At 41.4% G+C, this 19,255-nt stretch overlaps 1 protein-coding gene across 2 annotated transcripts in view; it reads right to left on the reverse strand.

Annotated features, from left to right (window-relative positions):
• Nucleotides 1-5,412: 5,412 nt before the first annotated feature.
• The window catches only part of kcnd3 (potassium voltage-gated channel, Shal-related subfamily, member 3), a 106,309-nt gene continuing 92,466 nt past the window's right edge, over nucleotides 5,413-19,255 (reverse strand). The window contains exons 5-9 of one of the 2 annotated variants that reach the window (XM_039603943.1): nucleotides 12,790-12,891; nucleotides 9,546-9,578; nucleotides 9,241-9,333; nucleotides 7,932-8,191; nucleotides 5,413-7,247 (exon numbers count right to left, since the gene is read on the reverse strand). In XM_039603943.1, the coding sequence (XP_039459877.1) occupies nucleotides 7,073-7,247; nucleotides 7,932-8,191; nucleotides 9,241-9,333; nucleotides 9,546-9,578; nucleotides 12,790-12,891 (663 nt within the window). In that variant the 3' untranslated portion in view covers nucleotides 5,413-7,072. The remainder of the gene's footprint in view (nucleotides 7,248-7,931; nucleotides 8,192-9,240; nucleotides 9,334-9,545; nucleotides 9,579-12,789; nucleotides 12,892-19,255) is intronic. The other variant, XM_031753295.2, reaches the window with a different exon arrangement.

The raw sequence follows: 19,255 nt of genomic DNA on the forward strand, positions 1-19,255 counted from the left end.
GTACTGTGTTGGCCCTGCTTTCTCTCCTGACGGTATGCCCTCTTAGACTCACTGCAGTATTCTGCTCTAAAATGGATTTGAAGAGGATTACCTGGTAGTTCTTGACTACATTAAAAACCATTTCAAAGATTATCTTTTGTCTCTGGAGTAAAAGCATGTTAGACCCACCCAGTTCCCAGTCATCTGCATTTAACTGGAATCATCTTAATCTAGCATGTGTGTTCTTCGTATTGGAAGGTTATTTAATCTTCCAAACGCTGTCGGAGTGAGTAAGTGTGCATGTGCAGCTGCTTTATTCTGTTTATTTAAACGGGTCCTCATGAAGATTACATTTTGTTTGTAGGCACCAGTGCTGGCCGTAATTACTGTTGCCATGGTGCCTGGTTTGTATGACTTGTAGAGAGTCTTGAGCCATCCCTCATTTCTTTACATCTTGCTAGAAAAACTGGAAATATGTGCAGTGGTGGATTGAAATATACATGGAAATGCAGTATGTAAGGCATAAAACATTTTGTACTCGAAAGTTAATATTTGGTGTGACCACCTTTATTTTTCAACACAGGCTGAACTCTCTTAAGCAAGCTTTCTTGTTATTTCTTTGAGTAGTCTTCAGGAATAGTTCTCCAGGCTTCTTGAAGGACATTCAAAACTCTTCTTTGGTTGCTGGCTGCCCTTCGCTTTGTTCTGTGTTAAGATGATCCTGCACCAAGTCAGTAATGTTGAGGTCCGGGCTGTGGGGAGGCCAGTCCATGACTGATGGTGTTCCACTGTGTGTGTGGTTCCCCCCCAAAAGATGTTCAGTGTGGTTCTTGTGTAATTTGGCATATCTTTGCCTTCTCATTTCCCTTCTTGGCTTCTTGATGAGAAATGGTAGCTTGAAAATATAATTTTTTTATGGGCATTTAATTATTAAACTCTGGCATAGTGAGTCTTTTGTCCAGTCACCCTCTGCTCTTGGCTATGACCACACTAGCCGGATAGATTTGAAAACGGCGTTTTCGTCTGAATACGCTCCGCGTCCACACTATCGTTTTCAGTTGTTTTCACGGAGTTGAGCGTCCACATTGAAATGGCCGAAAAGGCTTATGTTCCAGTACTGCGCATGTGTGAAATGCAAGACGATTTGACCTGCCTCATTTCCGTTATCTTAGTTTAATTGGTCACTTGACTGCATCACATGACTAAAATGTGTCATCGTTTTGAAAAAGTCTCCGTTTTCGCTGTCCACACTGCGACGCGAAAACACAGTTTTCAAATGTATGCGTTTTCGAGAGCGTTTTCAAAACACTGCGTTTTCCTTGAGCGAAAACGCCGTCTCAGTGTGGACGGGAGGCCAAAACGGGGAGAAAACGATGCCTTTTCAAACGAAAACGCATTAGTGTGGACGTAGCCCTTGTCTCTTTCCACTCACCCACAACCGGTTGCAGCAGATGGCTGCCTTTTCCTGGGCCTGGTTCTACTGGAGGTTTCTTCCTGTTAAAAGGGACCTTTTCCTTCCCACAGTTGCCATACTGCTCATAGGGAACTGGAAACTGTCATCAACTGGGACTGTTGTGGAGGGTTGTGCCAATGAGCTTATAAAGGGATAAAATTAATATTGAGCTGAGTTCAGCTTATTAGTCTGTATACCAGTACCAGGCCCTTGTTAAAATACACTGCCCACTCCGGTTGAGGGTTTATACCTTGCAGTATAAAGAGCCTTAAGGGGACTGTTGTGATTTGGTGATGCATAAATAAAGTAAAACCGAACTCAATGGACTCCCATAGGTTACTGTGTAAAGGTTAGCTGATTTCACCTTCAAACGCACTGTAAATATTAGTAGACCTTTCCATATAGTTCAAACACAGCGACTTCACAGCTTAACCACAGCCAAACAGAAAGCAGCAGTCCCAACAAAACATGAGCTTAAGCTTTTATCACAGGTTTGCTAATTGACGTTATATCAGTTGGTCAATTTATCGAGAAAAATGCAAAAGAGCAACTGCTTCAGTTTTACCAAAGAAAAGAAAACAATTGAGCACAACATTTAATTTCTTTGCACTTCCTGTTTTTCCAACACCACCATGCTGGAGCTGGAAACATCAGTTATGGTGCTGACCCGTGTGCAGCCTCCAATAGATCCCCTCATTTCCTCCCCTTTTACCTAGCTCTTTTGTTTGGAACACGATCTTCCTGTTCACCCCAGGATGTTCCCATAAAAAAATTGCGAGCCTTAAGGTTTAATATTTTGACATGAATACTTGGGTCAAAAGGACTGCACTACTGGCAGAGACGCCGAATCTACGGTAAAAATGTACACACTCGAAAGCATTGATTTAAAGGTGGGTGAAGAAGGGAGCCCAGAGATTATGTATTAGTGGCAGATATAGATGTTTTATCAGGCGTTTCACAGTTGGGACACAAGACAAGGTCATAAATAATATCCAACACCTGACAAGTTACGCACAGCAGTAGTCTCAACAACGACAGGTGGCATAGGAGGGCAAAGCAAAGAGTGAGAGGAAAAACTGAGCCCAGAAAAAAAGACAATCAAAGGAGAATACATAACAGAGAAAGAGAGACGAACACAACAACGGACCTGTTTTAGTTGTTTGTAAAGAAAAATGCAATCTTTTGACACTGAGCAGAATATATGTTTACATATATTTCAAACTGTGTCATTTTGTAAGAGCAGCTGACACAAAACAACCTGTTCTGAAACAGGGAAGCAGGAAATGAACCACCGTCTTTAGCAAAAAATTGAAAAATCAAAAAAACACAGGGAGCCTCGCTTCTGCCGATACCTGTCATACCCTCGTTCTAGATCTAACAGATTCTAAATGTCAGACTTTATGCTGTAAATCTGAAGACACTGTCTCTAACCCCACTTTTTAAAGAACACTGAAAAAAGCTCTGTCTGTGCTTTTATGTTTTTTTTAACCCCATGTAAATTTTGCACACAGTTTAACTAAACACTATTACTGCGTCTATGCAGTTATTCTTGTGTACAGTACTAAACTATCAGCGACAGCACTAAGTCACTGCTAGGAATATCAGAGATAAAACAACTTGGCAGAATAGGTTCAGCCTTTTGGGGGGTTGATGCTAACCTCAAGATTAGAGTGAACTAAAGCACGACACAGAATCAAGGGACCTGATGCACTGGTATTGTACCAGTATGTTATATATATCTCCACCTGATGGCTTATGATATGTTTTCTAAGGCTTCATACAAATGTATATGTTAAACTGCTTAAGCTTTTCAGATGTCTTCATCTTAAGATATATATATTTTTAAAAGGTTTGTAATACATTTGCTGCTATTTGGCAGTAGTTTTAAACAGTCTACTTCTACAGCAAAGTCATCATCAGCTACATGGGAGCAAACATGTTATTCCAACAACGTCAGGATGCTGTGCAAATTATCAAATACAATGCAATTCCTTGTTCTTCATTTAATATCTATATTTAATTGAAAGTAATACAAAGGCAACACGAGAGGTTTTGAAATTAAGGAATTTTGGGATCAGGCAACAAAACACAACTAATTAGTTTAGTTTGAATGTGTCACAGAGGTCAAAGAGGGTTTAAGAAGTAAAGATGTGCCAGAGTTCACTATCCCCGAGAACGTTAGGACAACAAGAAGAAAAATATATTTCTAAATAACAAAAATAATATTTTGATGATTTCATCAACCATCCATTTACTTCTGCTTACCCTATTTCAGGGTTGCAGGGGGGGGCTGGAGCCTATCCCAGCTGTCTTAGGGCGAGAGGCAGGGTACACCCTGGACAGGTCTCAGGGCTAACACATAGACAACCATTCACACCTATGGGCAATTTAGAGTTTCCAACTAAACTAATCCCACTAACTGCATGTCTTTGGACTGTGGGAGGAAGCCAGAGTACCTGGAGAGAACCCACGCAAACACTGGGAGAACATGCAAACTCCACACAGAAAAACCCTGGCCTGATGGTGGCATTGAACACAGGACCCTCTTCCTGTGAGGTAACAGTGCTAACCACCGTGCTATTTCTACATAACAAAAAAAAAATCTTTTGATGATTTCATGATTGATGTTACAAAATACATTTAAAAGAGTCATAAAAAGCTAGTGAGAGCTTGTAAACGAGGACCATAAAAACAATATAAAATGGTCATGGTCACTTCAAAACCAGAAAACAACAACTACAACTTGATGGGCTTAAAATCACCTCTAATAGCTGCACACAGTTTGGTCCACATTGACATCATGCATCTGGCAGTTGCTGCAGATTTGTCGGCTGCACATCAGCAGCACACAGCTCAAAGGATTTTACTGGATTGAGATTTGATGACTGTGGAGATCATTTGAGTACAGTGAACTCACGGTCATGTTCGAGGAACCAGCTTGAGACAGTTTGAGCTTTGTGATGTGGCTAAAGGCAGCTATCAGAAGATGGACATGCTGTGGTTGTAAAGGGATGGACACGGTCAGCAACAACACTCAGGTAGGCTGGGCTGTTCGAACACAAGGACTAAGGGACCCAAAGTGTGCCGAGAAAATATTCTCCATACCACTACACCACCACCACCAGCCTGAACTCCAGTTTTGGTGAGCCCCTGTGATTTACAGCCTGCGTTTCCTGGTTTTAGCTGACATAATGAGGGGTTATTTGAGTCATCATATTTTCTCTTTTTTTCTCTAGGATGTGTGGAAAAATCCCAGTAGATCAGCAGTTTCTGAAATACTCAGACCATCCTGACTGTCACCAACACCCATGGCACATTCAAAATCACTTAAATTAAATTTCTTCCCCATTCTGATGCTCGGTTTGAACTTTACCAGGCGGTCTGGCAGGTACTAAAATGACTTGCCTGCAGTCTGGATCTTTCACACTTATGAAAGGAAGAATAAGACAAAGGAGGCTCAAATGAGAAGCTCATATCATAAACAAAGCAAAAGAAGGAAAAGCATGGATTCATAAATGAATATTTCTCATATGCACTTACAATTTTGGAGAAAGAGAAAGTGTATGCAGCACAGCTGTCCTCTTACTTTAATGAAATGTGTGGGTGGCATCAAATTAAAATTGTCATAAAAGTGTGTTGTCTTTGTACTAGTTTCAGTTAAAAATACAATTTAATTTCTTTGGAAATCATTGCCTTTTGAGTAATTTATATTTTATACTGCATCCCCAAGGCTCTGTAAATGAGGCTGTAGACGATTTCAAATACTGCCTTTGAAATAAGATCTTGGCTTATACTGGTGAAACGCTGGCTCACTCCTTGTGCTCTTTATCACCATTTCGTTTTATCTACACGGAGCAAAGCGGGTGGTTAGTCTGCTCTTTCCTCTTTTGGTGAAAATCCACATGAAGACAGACTTCTCTTTGGGGTCGCTGAGCCCAAAAATGACATTCAAGATTTTTAAAAAAAGTCATAATCCAGAGTTACAAAGGTCAACTTTGATGGGATTAGATGAGAAATAACACATATCGGTCTCGGATTCAAGAGAACAGACAGAACAACACTTTTTTTTTTTTTTTGGTGACAGACATCTGTAGATGCTCATCCAGTGTCCTCGTGTCTCTGCGGTCACCGTCACAACAGACTTCCCTGCTTTAAATTTTCCAGAAGATAAAGGAAATAAATCATCTGAAACACCAAGGAGGACAAAAAGTACAAACACCAAGTTTCCTAACCACACAGAGTACATATACTCAACAACTTCAAAAAAAAAATGCCCGCTGAGTTTGGGGGAGAAAAATCGTTGACGGCTAGAAAGACTACTGAAAGCATACTGTTGTTCACACAGGAGGAAGGGATACAACGGGACAACAACGAGAGAGAGAGCGAGAGAGCAATGTAGAGAGAGAGAGAGAGCAGAGAGAAAGACAGAGTGAGGAAAAGAGAGAACGAGAGGACAGCTTCACTGGTTCTGCCAAACAATGGTCAAATATTACAAAATATTCTATTAACAATATTCACAAAGATCCCAGGCTCAGGACAGATTTGTGTCGGAAATTCTCAGCGAACGCCTTGTGCTTTTAATTGTGATGGTTTTGAATTAAAAATAGACTTTTTGGTTTCTACGTCAGGGAAATCGAGATATTTGAGGTCCGTCAGGCTGGAAGAGCCGAAAAGTGGGAATGAACGGGGAACGTGGAGAAATTCAGAAAGCTAGAAAAAAACGAATATCTTTTAACTCCAGCAGAACAGGCACATGTCGTGTAAAAGCCTTGTAGCTGAGAACTTTGGACAGAAATGTGTGCGCTGAACCCTTCAGAGTGGCAGCTAGTCAAATATACCACATACTGAGCCATAGAGACTTTCAGAAGAACTGAAACACAAGTTTTCAATCAACTGAGGAACAAACACACACGCTCACACGCACACACACCTTCTATCCAAAAGATCACAATTCCTTTATCTACCCCAAAAAAAATAAAAAGTAAATTCACATGCACCCATTCACGAATATGAAAATATGAAAACCATCAGAATCTTTTTGGAATTTTTAATCAAATTGGAATAATATTGGAGCTGAAAAGGATTGGTGTCATATTTATCTATGGAGAGATTAGAACTTCAGAAAACAAAGGGGGACGATGAGGCGGTGGGTTGATTATGTGTTATTATTGTTATTCTTTTGTTTCCCTTTGAGGTTTCCTTATATCTCCTTACATCTCCAGCTAAAAAAGTCAAACTGAAGCGTAAATCATAAGAAAAGGTGCTTTGTGCACAGTGACACATGACTTACTCGGGGAGCTCACCACTGACACTTGGGAGACACTCACTCACTCACCCGCTTATCTAAAACGACTCCCTACAGGTGTTTCTCACTCTTTCACTCGCACACGCACGAACACGTACGCCAACCACTAACATGACGACACTGTATCTAAAAGCCATCCTCCGTCCACACGGGGAGTCCATGTCGTTACAGTACATGACCAGCAGAGGGCAGGCTCAACCAAGGCCAGACCAGGACTCTGAACGCTTTCTCTCCTCCATCGTTCTCAGTCCTCCTCCATCCCTCAGTCTGTCTCGATGAGTTTTTTTTTTCCTTTTTAATCTGTCTTTCTGTGTGACGCGCCTGCACTCTAGTCTTCACAGTGCGGACACCTTCACAACATTTTGGTGGGTGGGGCCTGCCGGCAGATGAGCATCACCCTCCGGAGTCGTCACTGGGGGCGTGGGAATGCTGATGATTGCTGTGGTGATCTGGCTGCTCTGGCAGTTCAGAGGGGCTGGCTCATCTACGCGCATGTTCAAACTGGAGCGGCTGAAGGAAAATTTAAGAAAGACAAGCAAGGATTAGGACAATCCATAGAGAAATATTCCTTTTTGTGAAGATTAGTGCCGAGGACAGAGTGAGAAATCCTCCTCTCTCCTCTTCGATGGCAACTTTCAGTGAGGTGGTAGCTTAGAGCCCTTTCAAAGTTAACAAACCTGATGAAAATCTATAAAAAATTGAATCACTAAATGGTGTTATTTGGTTATAATTCCCCAATGTTTTTCTTAAAAAAAACTCCAACTAAAGCCAAACTATAACAAGACAAAAGGACAAAAAGTTAAACTAATTAAAATAGTTAAAAACATCACAAAAAACCGACCAAAAAACAAAACAAAAGGCTGCACACAGAACAGCCCAACAAAGGCAATATAACCACTTTGACCAAACAGACACCAGGAGTACTAAAACCCACTGAAAATCAACTTCCAGCCTTGCGTGTCTATACAACACTTGTCAGAGCACAGGAGAAGCTATTTCAAGGGGATACTTGTAATACTCTTTGTTTTATGTGTAACAGGCAAATACTCCAATTAGGACAAAACACTCAAATTGCTCTCTTAGCCGGGGGAAAATGAGCACACCTCAAAAGACATCTTAATCTCAAGAGTTTCACTTGAGATGTCCAAGTGTATGAGATGGAACTGCTTTGCCTTTTTGTTACCCTGATCTCACCTGGTGCTGAGAGGCTGGATGTGGATGGTGCTGAGCTCCTGCAAGCCTTGTGGGTGCGTGTGAGTGTGTGTCAAAGGCTGCATGTGTGCTGGGGCACTGGCGTTCGGTAAAGGGGTGTGGTGCTTCTTGGTTCGCCGGGTGCAGCACGTCCCCGTCACACCGTCTTGACTGGAAAGGGAGGGGCTTCGGGACGGGTAATTCTGCAGCCCGCCTTCCAGGTAGCTCTGCTGGTAATACTGCTCGTCCACAAACTCGTGGTTCTACAAAGACACAAGACGGGGAGGGAGACGGAGAGACAGGGTGTCATAAAAAAAATCATGTGAAATTTACAGCATTTATATTTATGTACTGTACATGGCTTCATATATCCTGACATTTTCTGCTTCGTTGCCTAGATCAATAACTCTTCTCAGAAAGTGTGATTATTTTTTATGTGAGTGTCCATGCTGTGTGTGTGTGTGTGTGTGTGTGTATGTGTATTACTCATGTCATGGGGACATAAATCTGATATGACCACATATAACCATAAAAAAACAGATCCCTGTAACATAAATCATTATATCTTAAGTTTAGGCTTAGGTTAGGGTCAGACTAGCAGTAAGGGTAAGACGAATGGCAGGTTTGGTTAAAATTAGAGTCTCCAGGAAATTAATATAAGCCAATGTCCTCTGAAGGCCCTTTGCAGCCTCACAGGCTAGCTCTGAATCATTTTTCCATCATCACACTATATATGAACAATGTTTCACATAACTACTTTCACATGAAAGGGGTCACTCAGAGGCTGTGAACGTACAGAATTATCAGCGGGTTGCAGTTCGCATCTACACTGGATGAGTATCACGTAGACATCATACTTTAATATACGATTATATATCAGTGTAGTCCTCTTTTGCAGTGGCTCGTAACAATCTTCCAAAGCTAAACTCGTATTCGCACTGGCCTTCATGAGATCCGTTTGCACACAAATGCATTTAAATAGGGACAGCTTGTGTGTGAGTCATGCTTGTGAAACAGAGAGCACATCTATACGGACATACAGGCATGTCAAGGGTGTATCATAAGTGAAACACAAAGTACTGGATATCACGCTTTGGTTAGCAGTACTTGGACATAAAAATACTGTCGATCTACACACATTACGCCAAGCTGTCAGTTATTTTCACCCAATGAGCCCCAGATACAAAGAAATCTATAGATGGATGCACAATTTTGAGTTGTGTACAGACAGAGCCTCCTCAGCTCTGTGAAAGGTTACAGGAACTAAGATATTATTATGACAAAGAGCGAGCTCGAGTGTGTGAGCACTCACAGTGGTTTTCTCCAAGCAGTGCAGCAGGTGGTGGTGCTGGCTCTCTAAAAGAGAGGTAGACTTGCTTAAGCGTTTCTCATCCTCAGTGGAACCCTGAAACACACACACACACACACACACACACACACACACACACACACACACACACACACACACACACACACACACACACACACACACACACACACACACACACACACACACACACACACACACAAATACAAAAATAAATGTTATGCTATGCTTCCTTGCAGAGAGACAATAATTAGCTGTGGGAGGTGTGCGACCAACGACTGCCTCAGTACCTGATTCGAAAGGTTCATCTTGTATGGAAGTTGCTTGAGATGGAGAAGAAGACAAAGGGAGAACACACACACAGAGTTTACTAGTGTTTATAGTTCAGTGCTCAGAACAGGCTGCTGTCAGGGTTCCAGTCATGCCAATCAGTGGAACATTACTATTCAGACCCAGAGAGGCATTTCTTTTAACATCAACTGAGCGGCGCATTGATCTGTGCTGGAAGGGAGACTTCTAGCACAACTCGATGCTAATAGATATACAGTATATACAATTGATATAAAAATTTCCATTGTGACATTTCGCCTCCATTTGCGCTGTTACGAAGCCTTGCAACAGGCGACTCATAATGACTTGTTTTCCATATCCCTTAGTTTTGTGTCTGTGTTTACTTGTCTGCGAGTAGGTGCTATTTCTAGTGCTGCAGCTTGGAGGTGAGTCAGAGAATAAGCGGTCTTTCGAGTCTCGGGGAAACTCGCAGATCTCTTAACAAAGTAAAGAGAGCAAGATAAGCTTAGCAATTCATTTGCTTATGTGTTCTTCAGTTACAGTGAAGATAAATGTTCAAATATTCTGTTTGTTTTCTTCATGTACACCTTTTCTAAGGTAGCATTTGGAGTTTTTCTGTATACATACGGATTTTGAATTCACCTATCTATTTATCCATGCTCTATGGAGGAGTTTTTGAAGAGCCACTACCCAGAAAACACAGATTTATTTATATTATTGGCAAAACTATTTTGCATAATAGCCTCAGCTTGCGCCTGGGAAGACGTTCTCTTCAGTATGTTGCCGAATGCTCTGATTGTACTTGTCAGAATTACGGCGGTGTTTCGCATGCAGACTTTCAATGCGTTGCATCAGTTTTCTTCCTAGCAGAATCTGTAATTCAGCTGTTTATAAAAAAACAAAGCCCAAAAAAGAGAAAAAAGTATTGCCCTGATCCTGCATGCTCCACAGCACCGCCGAGAGGCAAGTAAAACGCCATGTTTGGAAGATTTGTAGTAGCAATTTTCTGTTTGTTAAGCGGCTGGCTGGCGGTGTAAGCAGAGGTTTCTATGCTGAGAGGGTACTTTCTTGCGCTGATGACACCGCGCACCTGTGCTCGCGCTGCTTATCTGTACCTAACACAGCAGTAAAACACAGGTGTTTAGGTCGAGCTATTTCTGCCCTTCTCTATACATGCGACTCAAAGCCCATATCAGCAGTCTGTCTGGAGGCGGCTATGGCTCACCACCCAGGTGGCCACCATACTGTAGAGTGGAAACAGCTTGACCCGCTGGGTGACAAAACACAATGTTTTGCTCGGCATGGTACTGTATGTACTGTTGGTAAATAGCTTCAGTACAATTAAACCCATGTTTGACAGCAATTAAAATTATTGAGCTGGCACAGATCTTTAGCTTTGCTGACTTTAGGCATAAGCAGTCTATTAGCACTTTAATTGGTGCCATTTCAAAATCCATTCTGGCATGTGAGACAATACAAGAAAATATTTAAAACCTAATGAAAGCTTCATTTATCTTTTTTCTTGCAGTGTTATTTAACAGACAAGTCAATTACTTTTTTCAATTTCTTATTTTTTCCTCTGACAATTGGTTTACCAGCAAGGTGGTAAAAACACCACCCCAAACAATAATCTTCTTAACTCGTTATTTTTTTTGTAAATTTTGAAACTGGACACGACAGTCTAATGAAGCAGGAAGAATGTTACAGGCAATCAGAGCTCTGGTTTCTGTTAACACTGTTTAAGAAAAGTGTTAGGAAACCTTCGGTAAAGCAGATTTATCCATCAGTGTTAAATGTGCAGGCAAGCTGTATTCAGGGCCATATGTACTCATGTTCAGTGCTGCGAAAAGCTATTTGCCCACTTACTGGTTCCTTATTTATATTTATTACACTTCCATGTTTCAGATCGTCAAACAAATGATAATTTTAGAGAAAGGTAACGTGAGTAAATACAAAATGCAGTTTTTAAAGGATGTTTTCATTTATTATTGGAAAAAAGCTACTCGAACTTATGAAAAAGCAATTGCCACTTCTTGTTAAATCATGAATTAACTGTGATTAACCAAAATGTTTGGAAAGCTTACTGCAATTTCACTAGCCACAGCCAGGCCTGATTACTGCCAGACAGGCTGAATTGAGAAACCACTTAAAAAACAAATCTATCTGAGAAAGTGAAGTAGGCTAAAAGATTTTTCTTTAGTTCACACAACTAACTAAAGAAGAGATGAGAAACAAAGTCTGGAAAGGGTTATAAAGCCATTTCTAAGGCTTTAGGACTTCAGTGAACCACGATGAGAGCCATTATCCATAAATGGAGAGAATGTGGAACACTGGGGAACTTTCCCAGGAGTGGTCTACCAAAATTATTCCCAGAGCACATTAATGGCTCATCCAGGAGGTCACAAAGAATCCATAAGAGCATATAAAGAACTGCAGACCTCACTTGCCTCAGTTAAGGTCAGAGTTCATGACACTAAGAAAGAGACAATAACAACCAGCTATTAGGTTTAGGAAGCAAATACAGATTACTTTTTTCCTTGCATTTTATATTTACTGGTGTTATCGTTGTCTAATATTAAAATGAATTTGATGATCTGAAATACAATCAAGTGGGACAAATATGCCAAAAAATAAGGAATCAGGAGGGGGCGCAAATCCTTCGTCACAGCACTGTGGAAAAGTGACATACATGACTGCAGATAGCATCGCAGTCACCCCTCGTCTGTTCAGGCATGAATGTAAATTAGTTGCGTTATTTCTGCTACAGCTTGTGCACTGCTGGTACCATCCCGATTTCCACCATTGCCACTGAAGAGAGACAAAGCAACAGAGACACAGAAAGTGAGCGAGCGGGTGGAAGAAGCACTTGTTTTTGTTCTGTGTCAGCCTCGGGCCACTGTAGTGCTTGTGAACCGCAACATTTTTGTGAGGCAAGGAACATCCTTGAGTTGTGTTTACTTTTCCTGCTGCATTGCCCGAAGCTTGTTCCTCAGCTGGGCAGCTGGGCTCAGAGATGCTCACATTAGAAGTGCCGCTTATAGAATGAGACCACAGATAGCTGCTCTGATGGGATGCTGGCGTAATTAAAAAACAGACAAGGAAGGCTTGTATCTCATGACTTAGTTACCGCAGAGGTCAGGCTTTTTGTCTTGTCAGTTAAAAACAAAACACAACACAACAAATGCAAGCGTGTCAGACCACAATGCAACAGCGAGGTGTCTGTGCTTTAAAGGCGAGTCTTACCGTGAGCTCTAGAGCTTCATTAAACAGACCATTACGCTTGCTGTGGAGGAAGGCACTGGAGCTTCCTGTCTTGGATATTCGTATCCTGGCCAAACGGGCTTTCTACAAGAACAGAGAGAGAAAGAAGAGTAACCAGATGTTGGCGAGTGTCTATATCATAACAAGTCTCTGAATGGCATCATCCTGTCACCCCTCTTCGTTTGAGCTTCAGCACTTTTGCATGCTTGATATTTTAGTTATAGATCAAATCATACACGCTCTACTAAAACATGCACTCTCATCTCCTGTGATGAATTCACTCTGATCTCCAGTGATACTTATGAATGATTTATAGTGACTACACGATTACACATTCCTTGGATTGAAAGTCAGTTATGGTGGGAGCCTGGAGCGGAGCAGGTAAATCCTGGATGAATTAAGCAGCTAAGTGTCATTCTGTATTTAAAGCAGAGAATTCAATTTATCAGGCTGTTTTTGTGCGGCTGTGTTAGCAGTTTTGTATTAAAAAAAACAAATCAAGAAAGTGTCCATTCCCATAGCGCGCCGCATCTTTACTCCTGAGCCACTGTGTTAGGTGTTGGCTTAAATGCATCTTTAGTTACCCGACTCATGCATCACAGTTAGTGCAAAGTTCACTGTCTCTTTCACTCTTTTTTTCCACCCAAGTTGTCAAATAACTTGCGTTAGACAGTCAGCTTGAGACGAAAACAACAACAAGAAGAGATGCAATACACGGAGGAACAGATATACTGTGGTGCTTGCAGGGAGTTCTTGCACAGCTTTGACACAGAGGAGAAATTCTACTCCGACATAATGATTTTTGATGTACTGTGTCTCACCGTGTGTGTGTGTTTGTGTGCAAACATGTCCACGTGCACATCAGCTTGTGTATCCAGGGGTATGAGAAAATATGAGTGTCAGTAAATCTCTCAGTTACCAGAACAACTGCTTTTACTGAACAGTGTAATGTGAGTCACTCACTCCTCTAAGGTCTTCCATTTTCACATAAAAGCCAGGAGTTGGGTTTAAAACTCGGTGTAGCTACAAAGCGCCTGCTTTCAGTTGCATTCCTTTCCTGCATTTTAAAGCAAAATGATGGATTCATTGAAGAGAAATTCTTCGAAGGATAATGCGAGCTGTTTAAGTGAAGAGTTTGTTTTGTCGGGGCGGGGTGGGGGCTCACGCACCGCTGGGGGATTAATCGAGTATGCGGATGTATGTTTGCTTATCGCTGTGCGCTTATGCATGCACGTCTCGTCTTCATAGGCAAATTTCCATACATATACATGCAAACCTTATACTGTGGAGCGCCAGCAGGAATACCTGGCTCGGTAATGAATGGTAATTTAAGCTCATCCCCAGACTTTAGTTTCATTTAAAACACAGTAATGTATTTTTGACCTACAGAAAGCTCATGCTGTGATTTGGCAATCTAAAACGAGGCAAGGGTAATAAACATGTGGGAGTGCACGTGAACACACACACATGCAAAGCAACCAACCTGCACTTTGGCATCTATAGCACAGCTCCTTTTAAACTGTTTATTTTCTCCTGTTCTCCTTCATGATTATCTTTCTCTCGCTTTCTCTCTGTCATCCTTCTTCCGGCTCTCCTTGACAAGTTTTCCTCACTCTCTTTGTGCCCTCTCTGTACATTTGTGCTGGCACAGCATTCCCACAGGCCTTTAGAATAACCCTTCTTTATGTTCAGGTATTGTACTTTGCCAGTGGTATCGTCTCTCTAGGGTGACCATGCAAACCGAAGGCCTGATATTGTGGCAGTGGTTGCCAGGCACTGCAGGGCTAATAGAGGGGATGTTGAGAGCTTGTCCCGCTAGATTGAATCTGCTTTTTCAGGCCCCTGATAGATTCCCAGGGCCTCTGGGACCTGGGCACTTGTGTCTAGGCTCATCTGTGCTTTCAGGTAGAGTCAGGGCACAACAGATTGAGCCTGAATTGCTGTTGAAGCACCACTGAGAACACAGAGTGCCAAAAAGGCAATGGATAGAGTGTCCTCGTTAACACCAGCATATTGCAACGTGGAGTATTAAATAGCCAAAGGTATCAGCTTGCATAGAAGCATAGACAGTCACACCATAAATACACTACAAAAAAAGCATGTTTAGTGAAATGAAAGAGAATAAACTCTGTTTTTAAACATGAATTCCGCTGACAATGAAAATACTTTGGAACACAGGTTCACACAAACAACAGCTTTCAATGCAAAACATGTCTGTTTGCTGTACAATTAAATGATAGGTCCCTGATTACCATTATAAAACGCACCATTGGTAAATAAATAATAGTCTCAGGAGGGTCTGAACTCATGCAGTCTGTCTCATGAAGAGATTACTGGAATTTTAGAGCCCTTGTTTGAAGAAATAACCATGAATGCCGCCTGCAGGAAGTGTTAGAAGTTTAGCTCTGTGGCCTACTAAGATGCTAATTCCAAGACACGACTCTGCCTCATTTCCAATGGCTGCATGGTTCTTGAAATTTCTTGACATTTTTATTTTCTTCATTGTTAGCTGGAGTGCCAGTGTCTGTAGGAGTGACCAGTCTTGTGACACAGTTTACAAGTCACAGAGGGACAATTGTTAGCAGTGGTAGTAAAAAGCAAGGACCAAACCTCTATCTAAACCGATGCAGATACACGTATATGGTGGTTAATGTGCAGTAACTGACATGCTACCTAGTCCCTAGCCTGCAAAATGACCCTAGAAGGAAAATCTTTCTAGGTGCATGTTTGTTTAGAACAATCTTTAGGAAGCTACGGTGCAGGTTGTGTGTTATTGTCTGTCAGTCACGCAGGCCTTAGCAGGAAAACTAAGGCTTTTATTCAACACTCGTAGCTATTGTAATGTCTAGCAGGCTGCTATGTGGCTTTTAGTCAGTGTAACCATCTATATACAAGAAACCCTTTTGCTCTATGCAAATATGGTTTAAAACAACACAATTTGATTTGACTCTATGGAAACAGGTTATCCATCTTTGCAGATAGCAAATATGTAGCATTCAGAGGGATTAATGCACAGACAGTGGGTGCTGTTGTGAAACCAAAAAAGTATAAGCTATAAACTTCTCATGCGATTTACGTTCGCTGTAGTAGACAAAATGCAATTTAATTCCACTTTAACTTTAAATGCATCAACCCAGGGAAAAACAGTAGCTTTCAGAAATCCAACATATTTTAACACTTGCCAGAATACTGATGCTCAATACTGCTGACTGAAAGAGTCCAGATGTTTCCACACACCCAGAGGCCAATAAACTGATCCAAGCATCCTTTTTTACTCTTTGTTTTCCTCCTTTCTGCCACGAAGCCCCAATTTAGGATCAATCACACTTTAAAGATTATAGTTATAGGATCCAAGCCAGCAAAATGCTCCATTTTACACCATTTGTTGCCAGCTGACAGATCTAACCTGGCATATCCTCAAATGATTAAAAAACGCTGCATATCCACTCAGCGCCCGTGAAATGCTCCACTGAGCAGTGCCAGGACGTTTTTTCAGAAGTTCATCTTTTACTTGAATGTGAAAGTTAAAAAATTCATGGCACCTTGTGAGTTACAGCCTTGCTAGACTGCTGGTATAGTAACTGGCTAAGTGAAAAGTGGAGCAATCGAGCTATGAGACCAGATTAGGTTCTGCCTCAGGCCAGCCTTGGAACCATGCAAGTGAAAAAGGAGACCATCTGATGAGGAAGCACAAACACACACACACACACGTATATATATAAATAACTGTGTAAGAGTCTTATTCTGTTTTGCAGCTGCCACTCATCTTAAGAGTTGCCTTTATACATGCTGACATTCCTGCCACAAGGAAAGAAGTCCTTTACTTCCTCTGAGGTATGTTGCTGTATGATAACACATACGCAAAGAGGAAAAGCGACAGAGACAAATACAGCAAGAGAGCCAGAGAGCAAATAGATGTGAAATTTAGAAAAAAAACCCCTGACTGTTAGAAAATCCATTTGGGACTCGGCAGAGACAGGACACTCCGGACAATCGGGAGATTGATTCCAAGGAAATCGAGTCCTGTGATAGCTCTAGCCCCCAGATATCTGTAGCAAAGACAGCTTAACCCCAGACTAACACTACTCAGAGACAAAATACCTTTGCTAAACCCGGATTACCGCCTCTTTATAAAGAAAGGTACGGCTCCACTCTACAGGCTGCTGTGATGCTGATGTTTTCTTTTTTTTTTTTTTTTTATTAAGGACATAATTCACAACAGCACTCTTGACCTCCTCGGTGAAGTCTCCCATCAGCATTGGTCTGTCTTCTTGCAACGTGCAGACGACTTTATTGATTGTCTAGAAGGGCAAAACACTCTCAGCCAGAAGTCATCTCCACCTTTTGACTTCAACCTTCTGAGTGCGGGCTAAAAACAATAGTGAGATGATTTAGACTACAGGGAGTGGGAGCCAGCAGGAGGGAGGGAGTGAGTGGGATGGTTTTGTTTTGTTTCTGCCATGTTAGCCTGAAGCCAGTTTAATACTCATAAACTGCAACGTAGCAATTTTAATACCCACCAAGTTTGAAGACAGCTGGTTCAACTTGAACTACTTTGCAGCCAAAGTGATAAAACACAGAAAAAACCCCTGAAATGTCACAGAAACGGGGATAATACTGGAGAAATAAACATTGTGAATCTCATTTACATATGAAAGCATTTTTTTATATATTATGAACAAAACAATTGTTAATGCCACTAATCCTCATAAACTGCTTGAAATAATCACACAAGGCTTCATTCTACTGAGTTTCTATACATTTAATTTGGTCTTTTGAGTATAGTAGCTTTGCAGTAGCTTTATAGTAACTCGTAGTATGTAGGTATAAACTGGCTTCAAGTACATTTGACAGGAAGTAGGGAGATAATATTCACAGAGCCACAGGGGAATCTAGGAGAATACCAAGGGTACATTTAAAAGTTAAGCTAGATTAATTCCTTCGTCCTTTTTCTATTCTGTGTCACTTGCCCTTTATGTTTCTTCATTTAAACCTTCCCCTCTTTCAGGCATGTTATATCTGAAATTGTAATTTGTCCTACCTAAGGATACTAATACCTTTATGCAAATAATCCCAGAGAAGAACTAATGCAACCGCTGCAGACCGGACTCTGTTTTTTGAGCCCGTTAGGAAACGACTGAAAACCGATGCAAAACAGAAACAGTGAGACTGGAGACTAGAGGGAGGCAGAATAGACAAGCTAATGTCTGTGTCTCAGCTGTGCAGCTGTGTGCTTCCTCTCGCCACATACAGCAACTAGTGGCATCCTCATGCATCTTTGCTTTGTGCGGTAAGATAGATCAGGGGCTGTCTCTCTGCCACCACCCAGATGGATGGCTAATTGTAATGGGAGCCCAGAACAGCTAACAATTAGACTCGAATGAAGATGGATGCGAACAGGGGGGGTATGACAAGAGCAAAAAAGCACCTAGATCTGGGGGGGGCAGAAGGCGGAGAAAGATACGAAGAGGACAGCAGATGCTGGAAAATGCACTTTCTTCTCCTTAATAATTCCTCCTCCTCCCTGTTCCCCCATCTGCTCTCTCTTTGTCATTTAAGTACTGTAAAAGCTAATCTCAAATGGCTATCCTATTTTACTCTCAGTTAAACATAGCCTTATTCTAAGAAATGATCTGAGGAAGAACAGATTTTCTGCGAAACAACCATTTGCTGATAATAAATGTGGAGGAAATGACATTTTGCTATAGTAAATGACCAGTAACACTTGCTAAATGGTTGGTTAAATGACAGAGAAGGTCATATGTCATTTGCAGTAAAGAACACTACATGTTACATAGATGGCAGTAATGGGCTATTAAATGATATGGCATGCATAAGTAATTAATGGCTCTAGTTGGACATTAGGAATCAGACTTGTGAAAGCAGTGACAGAGTAGTCTATACAATGAGAATTATTCATCATCTGCTGAGGATAACATCTTTATTAAGTGACAGATGGCTCGATGGCAATCTAATGTGCAATGTGCAGAAAACATGTCAGTAGCAGTTCTTAAAAAGGTCAGTAAAATCCTGAGTTGCTACAGCTTATCACCAGGTTGCCAACAATGCCGTCATCGGGTGTATCATCTCTTATCATTTAAGCACGTAACTTAAACTGGAAGCATCTTTCCTTCACTTCTGATCCATCTAGTCATGTATACAGTTACCGAGATTGATGCTCATATTAAACACAAAAGGCCAAAGTTTCAAATAATTAGGTCAGTGTATATACATGTATATACAGAGAGCAGGCTAAAAACAAAAGCTCATGCTTCGGACTAGTCTACATTCCCAGTTTCCCACCCAACTGCTGTTTTAATCTTCTGTCTGTGAGGGGCAGCCGATCAAAAGAAAGTGAGCTGAAATGGACTTATTGGGAGACAAGCTAAAAAGGCTAGTTTCCAGGCTGAATCAAGTTCCAGTATAAAACAAATAAAGATGATTTTAA

Source organism: Oreochromis aureus, linkage group 20 (assembly GCF_013358895.1).
Source record: "Oreochromis aureus strain Israel breed Guangdong linkage group 20, ZZ_aureus, whole genome shotgun sequence".
NCBI classification, from domain to species: domain Eukaryota; kingdom Metazoa; phylum Chordata; class Actinopteri; order Cichliformes; family Cichlidae; genus Oreochromis; species Oreochromis aureus.